At 38.6% G+C, this 11,381-nt stretch overlaps 1 protein-coding gene across 1 annotated transcript; it reads right to left on the bottom strand.

The window, feature by feature from the left end:
- Positions 1–2,534: 2,534 nt before the first annotated feature.
- foxh1 (forkhead box H1) lies at positions 2,535–6,259 on the bottom strand. The gene is made up of 3 exons (XM_028434103.1): positions 5,663–6,259; positions 4,083–4,187; positions 2,535–3,506 (listed from the first exon to the last, which is right to left on the bottom strand). Exons 1-3 carry the CDS (start codon positions 6,257–6,259, stop codon positions 2,535–2,537), a joined length of 1,674 nt encoding a protein of 557 aa, XP_028289904.1.
- Positions 6,260–11,381: the final 5,122 nt, after the last annotated feature.

Raw genomic sequence — 11,381 nt, 5'->3', positions numbered from 1 at the left:
CCGACGGCTGATGATGTAAATCAAGTGGGTGAGCGTGGGTGTGAGAAAAGGTGCAAGAAGAAAGGCTCATATTTATAAGCTCAAAACTGCTGCACAAAGGTTTTTTTTTCACATTCATCTGTCTTTAAGATCAGAGCATCTGACAGAGAAGAATGGGAAACTGTAAAACATGCAGGAAAAAAATAAACCTAAATGTCAAAGTAATTAAATTAAAAACAAAGGCAGCTTTCACACAAAACAGGTTTGCATTGCCATGAATCTGACGATACGATACAATATATCCCGATACTAAACCATACAATATACAGTACGTCGCAATAATTACAAATTTCACCTTTTCAAGTAGAAAATGGTCATTTTTTTATCACCTGCGAGTAAATGGTAACTAATTCAAGTACAAATATCAAAAACAAGTGGTATGTTTAACAAAGTCCAAAGTAAATTTTACAGGCATTTACATGCTACGCATATGTTTGCGCAATTAAATGTCTTTTTTGTTAAAAAAAACATCATTAAAAAAAAAGCGATTTAGATTTTTTTTTTGGATCGATACGATAATCGTGCGGTGAAATATTGCGATATATTGCTGAATCGATTTTTTTTCCTACACCTTTACTTTCCGGTAGTTGATCCGTGTGCAGGAGTTCAGGGGAAAACATTACTGTAAACAGGAAAAAACTCACCGGAATCTAACATTTTACCTTGAAAAATAAAATTTTCTGTTGGCAGCTTCTATTTGATGATTAAAAAGTCGTGTACTAGCTAAAGTTTAACCTCTAAAATGCCTTTATTTCTATGTTTTTTTTTTTTTTTTTTTAAAGATATGCAGTGTTTGAAGGGGTATAAAGTAAATCAGTGCAGGTTTCTCACCAACTGACTGTAACATTAGGAAGGAGGAGTTAAAGCTTTGCATTATGCTGTAAATGTCTCCTGCATAAAAAAGGCTTTTAATTGCCCTGATGCTTTCTTACTCGCATTAAAAAAATTGAAGAAGCTACAAACAAAACATTGATTTCTTATCCTGATCCATAGCTGGATTTTATATCCCATCTTACCGGTACTATTTAGGGTCAAAACCTCCTTTCCATCACATCCTCCTATAGCGCAGTTAACACACATTCATCGTCATCTATTTTAAAGCATTTTATTTCAGACTCGTATTCACTTTTCTGCAGCTTTTAATGAGGCTTAAAAACCCATAAAAATAAGTCAGATGCAGGCATTTTTGGCAGTTTTCCCTGAGTTAAAAACCGAATATTGCATTAATAGGTGCAAAGAAAGGTAGTTGTTGAATTTTGCTACAAATACAAATCAAAAAAGAAAAAAGTCAGTGATGGATGGACAATGTTTACAGAGTGTAAAGGGAAGCTTGACATAAAAAACAAAAAAACAGTGAATATTTTCTCGTTAAAAAAAAAAAAAAAATACTCCATACTTTTAAAGTCATGCAACACTGATAAAGCTGTAGCAAATCTTTAAAAAGACATGGATAATTATTCATAGGTCACCTCTGATTCTGTGTATTTCCAATTTTTAAAGTAAATAGTCGTCCTTTGTGACTTTTCTGTGCTGAAAACACTTGTAGCTTGAATCCGTCTCACAAATATATCACATAAATACACCGAATAAAGTCTCTCGGAAAATTTCATATACATTCAGTGGTCACAGCAGGAAGAAAACATTCAAAAAGTCTCAAAAAATAAAGACACGGTGTGCAAAAACACGTGTGATTCGACATGATTTCACTGAAACACTGAGGTAGATTATCGTTTGGTCACGTATAGTTTAATAAGTGGTCGTTTGGCTTCAGTGAAACATTGTAAAGATCCTCTTTGTAAGAATATGTTAGGGTTTCATTTATTCACACAACTCTTTTTAGGAAATTTACTTTGATTTCCTGATATGTTTTGACTGCCATCTGTCAGTCTTCTTCAGAGGAATCTACTGATTGCTTTGATGTATTCTTCGCTACGAGTTCCTTCGTAAGGAAAACATCAAAACACCTTCTGATGGCTTTGATGTGAAAGAACTCGTGACATAAAAGCTATCAGTAGATGCTTTGGTGTTTTCCCTATGAAAGAACTTGAAGCGAGGGATACATCAAAGCAATCAGTAGATGCCTCTGAGGAAGCCTGACAGTTGGCAGTCGAAACATGTCAGGAGATTAAAGAAAATTTCAAAGTAAACTTTATTCACTAAATCTACTTTGATCTCCTGACGTTTCGACTCAAAGTGATCACCAGTTGACACTCGAAACATGTCAGGAGATCAAAGTACATTTCAAAGTAAACGTTCTTTTCAAGGAAGTTTATTTTGATCTACTGATGTTTTGACTGCCAACTGGTGATCGCTTTGATGTGTTGAAACATGTCCGGAGATCAAAGTACATTTCCTGAAAAAAGTTGTCTGAATAAATAAAACTGTAACATATTTTTTTAAAAAAGACAAAATAAACTTGCTATATTTATCATTTGTAAAATTACAGGTGCAGCTGTTTTTTTCTGTTGAAGTTGGTCTATTATTCTCCACTGTGGTCAGTACTGATGGTATCTACTGCGAGGAGTCCCGTACTGACTCTGTGGATGATAGCTTTGTTGGCTTTGGCTGGCTGGAGTCAGAGCATCAAACACGCTCTTATTGGGCGGCACTGACTGCAACAGGTTATCCAGGTCCATGAGTAAAGGGGGCGGGGCTTGGACCGCAACCTGCCTGCTGGGGAACAGCGGCCAGTAGCCGTGGCCAATGAAGTGACCGGTTGTCACTGGAGGACTGGCGTAGCCGTACATTGACAGTCCGCCATGTAGCGCCATCAAAGGAGCGCCGCTAAAACGCATGCTGGGGGGGGCGACCGCGTTGGGAGGGGCGTATTTAGCGTACGACGTCGGTAGTTCCCAGGGAGGTGCGACCGCCTCCCGTCTGGAGGATTTGTGCAGTGGAGCCATGTAGCCGTCGTAAACACCTGGCGGAGCCTCGCCATCTGGGAGCCCACGCTTACCGTGGTGAGACGCTCCCCGCCATTCGTCATCAGAAAGTGCCGAAGACGAAGAGGAGGAAGCTGGGCTGACGGAGCTAGCCGAGGCGCTACGAGCAGAGCAGGCGTAGCACGGGTGTCGCACTGGCGAAGGTTTCAAAGCTCCCACATCAGCCCAACAACTCCTCGCCACTGCGTCCGTCTCCTCCGAGGCGCTGCTCGGCCGCAGGCTGTGGAGCAGCGAGTCGATTGCGAAGGACGAGTCCAGTTTTGGGTGGAGGGAGTCGTCCTGCGGTAGCGACGTCGGGTTCGTAGAGCAACGCGGCGAACAGGACGCCTGCACGGGATCTGGAAGGGACTCCGGTTCGGGTTTGTAGTCCTTCATGATGTACGGGGCGAGGTCTTGAGCGAAGACTGTTTCGTCCTGGCGCGAGACGGCCGTGTTCTGCCTTTTGAGGAGTTCCAGAGGAACACGGCCCAGCTCCACCGCCCAGAAGTTGCCTTTGCCGTGAGGCTTTGCTGGGTCCTTCAGCACCTACGGGTATATACAGAAGATGGAAAGCATATTGATTACTTGCATGTGCTTTTGAATCACAGGCTCTTTTTCTTTTTGGCTTGGACCCCAAAGAATCTGCAGACCTCAGTTTGAGAAACACAATCAAGCATGAAAGGACACAGGGTTATGTTTATTTGTTTTTAGAGATTTTTTTTGTTCCCAAATGGTTTCAAAGTAAACTTTCCAACAAAATGTGTCCATTGTCCATCCTCAGGCCTCAAATGTTGCAAAATCTAACTTTTGATGGAGAAAATAATTTTGTCGAGATTAAAGTTGAAATTTTCAAAATAAAGGTGAAATAAGTTTCTCAAATTTACTCCAAATACAATATTGTGATAAAAGTCGAAGGTTTGGTATTAAAGTTAAATAGGCTGAAATTTTGACTTTAATCTTTTTGTTTTTTTCACTTTAATCTCAACATTATATTTCAACATTTGGACTTTATTCTTGACCTACCTAAAATTATTTTCTCCATCAAAATTGGCCCTAATTGTACAGAGTTTGGAGACTGTTGTTCTATTACTTGGGACATTTTTAAAGTTTATTCATACAAACCTTTACAAAGCAATCGTAAGACGAGAGGTTGTGGCGCACAGAGTCTCTCCATCCTTTGTAGTTTCCTTTGAAAAATGGGAAAAGCGTGCTGACCTCTTTTAAAATCTGGAAAGAAAGAAAACAACAAAAGATTTGGACACAACTTTGATCGTCTGAAATGTTAACGAGAAAAAAGAAAAATGGGCAATTGCGTTGGGAATTTTATTCTAAGTTATTGGTTCCTGAACTTTTTCGATCGTGACCTTATTTTGATATCATGAATTTCTGGCGACCTTAAAGACATTTTGGTCTAGAATGAGTTTTTTTAATCAGAATAAGAAAAGTTTTATTTGCCAAGTACAGTTTAAAAACCATACAAGAAATTGAACTTTGTGGAGGAACAAAAACTGACCAGAAACACCTGTAAACATTTATATCCATTTTGCATGCCTGTGAAACACAATGCACTCTCTTTAAATGGGTTTTTAGTTTAGTTGGTACTGTATCTTATCACAGTTGTTGATAACGACCAGAGTCTGGTTTCACTGCAGATCATCCTTATCAAAAGAAACACAGGAATGGCAGAGGGGTAACCAACCACTCAGTGTCACCATTTTAGTATTATTTAGTGAGCTTTAAAATGTCCCCGATTACAAGACAACAAACATCTGTTCAGAGGTTTAAATGTACGTCACCACAGGTGAAACTCACGTTACTGTAATTGAGCTGCTTTTATGGGTACTTATACTTTTGAGTATATTTCTAAATCAGTCATTTATTTTTACATACATTCAACAAATCTTATTTTATAAAGGTGCCTTTGTGGAAAATAAATTAACTTCCAATTGTGCAACTTTTGGCCTTTTCCTTTTAAAGTTTATACATTAGATGTTTACTGTTATGCAAGGGAACTGTAGCGAGATTTATTACCAAAAATAAATGTGTGTGTGTGGGGTGAAAGTAACCAGTAACTTTGAGGGTTTTTAAGTGGTGAAAATGTTTGTTTAAAAAGTAGGAACAATTCGTTTAAACTGGCAAGTAATGAGCATTACAAATAGTGATTGTGGTTAAATTGGCCAAAAAAAGAGCAGGCAATATGATTTTTTAAAAAGAGGTTAAAAGTGACAATAATGGGTCAATATGTGTCATTAGGTGGGAAAAGTGGTGGAAAAGGTTTATAAGTGCCAAAAAATGGAAAAAAAATATAAAGAAAAGGCTTTGGTTTGATGGAGAAGTGGCAGAAATGCATTAAAAGGAGCTAAAAAAAAAAATATGGCAAGTTTGGTGTAGTGGCAGAAAAAAAAAAAAAAGAGTAAAAATAAACAAAAATGGACTCATATTGTTAGTTTCATGTAGGCATCTGATCGTGAGATCCTGGGAAGGGCCCAGTATCTCACGATCCCAAATGGGGTCCTGAGCCCAAGGTTGAGAACACCTGGATTAGAGAGTGGGAATTCTGAGCAAGCAGAGGTAGGCCTTGTGCAGTCAAGTAACAGTACTTCTACTTGAGTAGGATTCATCAGTAATCTTTACACCTCTGTGCGTCGCCGTGCGTAAAGACGCATTTGGGAACCCATGATGAACTGTGTGTAGTTCCTTACCTCAGACAGTGTCAGCTTCTTCTCTGCAGATCTCTGGATCACCATGGCGATCATGGCCAGATATGTGTATGGTGGTTTCGGATATCGCTGGTAGTTTTTCTTCTTCCCACCTTTGCTCCTCTCACTCTCCTCCTCCTCACTGCGCCGCATGTCCTGGACCCCCGGCTCCTGTTTGCTGTGGAGGGCAGAGGTGAACGACTCTGGGCTGTCGCTGAAGCCCGAGTCCCCGCTGACGCTGCACTTTTCCGTGCGCTCCAGCCGCTGTGGAGCCATCCGTGCGCGGTGCTCAGCCAGATGTGGGTCCCTGGAGGAGGTGCGCGTTACGTGCCACGGAGGAACGGTCTGCTGCGGTGGTGCATGTCTGTGGAAGCCAAGGTGAGGGTGGAAAGGACTCCGAGGTGTGGTGGTGCCGGTGCCAGTGCGCTCTGACCCGGCCACAGCTTTGTCATGTTGATCAAACCAAAAAAAGAAGGGGTGGGGGTGATCGAACAGGACCCTGGGGAGGGGGAGGGATGTCCGAGCTGGTTGGTCCTTAACTTGTCGCAGACTGCTGGCTCCAGGCAAACTATTTGAAGAGCAAACAATTAACAGTTTCATGTAAACCCCGCTGCGTAATCGAGGGGAGAATGAGGCGTTATCCGAGAGTAGAGCCACTCTGCTCTGTTGGGGGGCTGGGGGGGCGACAGGGGTTTGTGCACGAGAAGAGAAACTAAACTACAAATTACTCCAATCAATACAAAGAAATGCAAAGGAAGAAATAAATGCTAAATGAGCAAAATAGATATTGTAACTGGTTTCTAAACAAGAACTACATGGAAATTTAAATCACATTGAATCAAGTGTCTACATTTAAATTACTTGTATTACAATTGAATTGGTTTAATTAGAGCAGAGGTTCCCAATATATATATATATGTATATATATATATATATAGTCAAAAAAAAAACTTTCAGTGTAATAATATCACCTTCGGATTGAGCGATTCACTTCTTTGTGGCCCCTCATAACACACAAACAACAAAACTGTAAAGAATGACAGAAAGCTATACAAAATAACAAGAAAAACTACACGCAAATCAACACTAAAAACACAAAACATCATCAAATGGCGGCAAAAAGACAGAAAAGCTCAGAACAACAGCAAAAATACACAAAACAACAAAAGATGGTGGAAAAACACACAATACAACAATAATAATACATCAAACGACACCAGAAGTGACAAAAAAGCTGATGAAATGACAAAACCTTTTCTTGTGGCCTGTATTAATGCTCAGATTTGTCCTCATTCTGAATAAAAAAAATACACACAAAACAATCAAAATGGCAGGGTAATACACAAAGAACATGACAACAAAAAACACACAAGATCACTACAAATGAATTCATTAAAAATATACAAGTCAACAGAAATGTGCAAAATGAATGACTCGAAAACACACAAAACAACAACAATACATCAAAAGACAACAAAAATGACAGAAAAGCTCACAAAAACAAAAAAATAACAAACTTATACAAAACCACAGCAAAAAAAGACAAAAAATGATGGAAAAACTTACAAAACAACAAAAACAGTTTATTGCCTTCTGTATTAATGCTCAGATTGGTCCTCATTCTAAACGATGACATGACTGTTGATATATTATATAATGTTGCCCTATCAGACCAATCATATTTTTGTGGCCCCTGCTGTGATAAAAGGTTTGATGAATGAGTTTCTGTTGTCATTATTGTGTCTCTGCAGCAGTATTGTGCATGTTGGGGTGGGGTGGGGGGGTGTTGGGGGCCCTGCAGGGCGTCTATAGGTGTGGATATTAATGCTATGCAGCGTCAAAGGGCCAAGCCCAGGGAATGCATGTCTTTTGTCTAAATTAATGTCGTGCTAATGTGGTAACCCTTGCTTCCCAGCAAGACAGTGAAAACACGTTGGACCCCTGTTGGCCCTCAGGGGCCACAGCCAAACTGGGAGCTAAGGTGTTAAAACTGGGAAGGCCTTTATCACCTCAAACACCAAAACCCATGTTTCCCTCCCAGTAGCTACATTTTTATCTTCCAGTCCACACAGGAATAAACATTTGACAGGTTTTTTTTTTTGTTGATTTTATCTTTGCAGAAAAGCGCAAACTATCACACGTGACTTTAACAGTTTCAGTTTAGGCAACACTTTAATCACTAATGAGGATTTTTAGATCAGATTAGATAAAGTTACAGACTTTACAAACAATTCAAATGTTTGTTTATCCTACTACAATTGTTTGGATTTGATGAGTGAAAACAAAAATAAAAGGTTATCTACACTTAAACTAACAATTTATGCCTAAAATAAATATAAAACACAGTGTTTCATGCCTTCAACCACCAAACACTCACTCACCTGCATGTTCACCTGTTTGATGGAGATTTATTTCTTCTCCTGTTTTTAAAAAAATGTTTTTAAGCTAACTGTCTCCCTCTAGTGGGAGTTATTTATTTTATTTATGTGAGCGTGATTCAAACAGAGGTGTAAAGAGTACTGATATATCCTACCCAAGTAGAAGTATTGTTTCTTAATTAAAATAGTACTTAAGTACAAGTACAAGCATAAAGTATTCAAGAATGCCAGATGCGTTAAAAAAAACTAAGAATTTTTTTAACCAATTTGAGCCCATTTTTGCTGCAACTACAACGACAACTTGCAATTTTTTTAACCTATTTTCATCACCTTTTCTTGCCATTTTGTTTTATCCTTTTAATGTATTTTAGCTACGTTACTCCCATCTGCCACTTCATCAAATTTCAATGCCTTAAATGCACATTTTTTTTAAATTTTCCACCACTTTTCCAGTGGTTACAAAGTAAAACTTAGTTACTTCTCTAAATAAATAAATAATAATTTACTCAGTAACAGTTGCGTGTAGAAATGTGAAAAATTACTTTACTTCTTTTAAAATTAAAAGTAAAATTACTGATTTAGAAATATACTCAATAAAGTACAAGTATCCATAAAAACAACTCGATTCATGCCTGTTTCTTTTCTTCTGATTTATATTTCTATGTTTTCATCACTGTTTTTACAATTGTTGTTTTAACTCTTCTTCTTCTTCTTCCACCTTTGGATTCAAATGATGCAAACGACAGTCGTGAAGCCCTTGAGCATACATGCAACTGGTGGCCCAGGGACCAACTGCGGTCCTCAATCTAATTGTGTGCAGCCCCCAAGACAAATACACCAAAAATTGTAATTCAAGAACTTGGAAGTAATGTGAAGCCTAACATAATACACAAAATAACTCCAAAAACACAATAAACAATGGCAAAATGCACAGAATGTCAACAAAAATGATTCCAAAAATACACACACAAAAAAAAAGATTCATAATACACACAAAAGGACATCAAACACACAAAACAACCACCTAAACTCACAAAGCAATGGCACATATTCAAAATGACACCAAAGGATGGTAACACATGCACACAACACAATAAATACTGAAAAACTAAAGGCACATATTGACAATAAACAAAATGTAAACATAACACACAAGAAAAAAAAACCAAAACAACAAAAACACATATAATGACTCATAAAATACACAAAAATGCCAGCAGAAAATACCAAAATGACAGACAAATACACAAAAGGACTCCAAAAACACACATTACTAAAAACTACACAAAAAGACAACAAACAATGACAAAACCCTTTGTTTTTTCCTGTGTTAATGCTCAGCTTTGTTGTTGGCATGAACGTTGATAATGTGGCCCTCGGATCAGATAAATCCCATTTTTGTGGCCCCGCTGTGATAGACGTTGTCCATCTCTGCCCTAGAGAATGTGAATCTACGTTCAAACGTGTGCTGATCCATGTTTTCACTAGTTGGTAAGTGGGTGTTTTTTTAATTTATTTAAACCTTGTGGTGGTGAAAGTCCTCAGTGGATTTAAATAGACTCTCTTCCTGTCTACTGGAGTGGGATCTAATAGGTTTTGGCTGGATTAGAGAGTGTTGTGTGAAGAGAATAGGAAGCTGCATGAATAGGACAACGTCTGAGTGGGATGAAGGAAATCCCTGCTAAAGCTGAGGAAACTTCTCTGCTTTATAACACAAAGACATTGATAAACATGGTAAATATAGGGTTTCTTTTAAATATTGTTGTTGTAGCAATGTAGAATTTTTGTTTTTTAATACTGTATTTCAATAATTAACAGAAAACTAATTGCAACAGATAACTGTCATCGAGAGTAATCTGCATTTCTTTAAAGCAATTTATTAATTAAATAAGTCACATAGCTTGGACCCCAAAGCATCTGCAGACCCCAGTTTGAGAAACACATAATTAATCAAGCATGAATATAGGACACTCGGGTTACATTTATTTGCTTTTAGAACTTTCACAAAACAACAAATAACGACAGAAACATACAAAATAACAGCAAAAATTCACAAAACGACAACAAAGACCTTTAGTTTTTGTCTGTATTAATGCTCAGATGGCTCCTCATTTTAAACGATGACATGAATGTTGATAATGTGGCCCTCGGATCAGATAAATCACTTTGTTGTGGCCCCCACTGTCATTGAGAGTGCACTGCATTTTAGTAAGTTAGTGAGTAATATATTAATTAAATAAGTCAAGAAACAAAAAAAAAAATAAAAATACACACCACCTACATACAAAAGAGAAAGAAAAGTGGAAAAGGAAAAGTTTAGAGGAATTATGTAATTATGTAGAGTTTACTATACTTAGTCTATTTTCAGAGTAGATTTTTATTCAATTTTTTCTAAACTCTGATTTGTTTATGTAATTTTTAGCATCTAAAATTTTGTTCTGCTGTTCTACTACTACTACTGTTGTCATGGTAACTATCTGTTTGGTATATTCCACAAACTTAAACTTCCTTTTTCAGGACGTGTGTGTTTTATGATGTTTATGTGTTTTATGAAGGACTCTGGACTATAGCTGTCGACTGACTGCAAATAATTATTCTCACACAATCTCAGAGATGAATACACACAAAAAGTTGCTGCAAAGATACTTATTAATCTATTTCATCCATCTTAAATGTAGCACTTCCAAACATGTATCTATCGTGTGTGTGTGTGTGTGTGTGTGTGTGTGTGTGTGTGTGTGTGTGTGTGTGTGTGTGTGTGTGTGTGTGTGTGTGTGTGTGTGTGTGTGTGTGTGTGTGTGTGTGTGTGTGTGTGTGTGTGTGTATGTGGCTCAAGTATCTCAGCGGTTCAGGGACAGACGGAGCTGAGACTTTCAAGATGGCTGCTGCTTGGTTCAAAGATGTGCAACGTCAGATTTGGTTGGACTGCAATGATACCGTTAATAATTTATTTCATAAAATTGTCCACCGGGAGCGGGTAATTTTATGACATTTTTAAAATTGATGACATCATCAGTGTGGATTGAGCCTTTGCTGACTTTGATCACGCGACACAGTTGGTTGGGTTAGAGGCAGCCTGTGGTCGCATCAGAGCCAATCACCGTGGGCAGCGGGGTAGAGGGCGGATGGTTTTTAGCCGGGGGCAGCCTGTCCCGGGCGTCGGCGCCACGGCGGCCCGGGGCCGGGGTGCCGTCACCGGGTGGTGGTTCCGCAGGCTGCCCCCGGCCGGCAGAGCTTCACTTTTTGCTTGGTTATGTGTGTGCGCGCGTGATTCAGAATTAAATTTAACTTTAATTCTGAATTAAAGAAGAATTAAAGCTCCTATGTAAACGTGAGTGTCTCAA

Source organism: Gouania willdenowi, chromosome 20 (genome assembly GCF_900634775.1).
Source record: "Gouania willdenowi chromosome 20, fGouWil2.1, whole genome shotgun sequence".
NCBI lineage: Eukaryota > Metazoa > Chordata > Actinopteri > Blenniiformes > Gobiesocidae > Gouania > Gouania willdenowi.
Note: the sequence above shows the minus strand (reverse complement) of the source record. Positions and strands in the feature narration are given on the sequence as shown.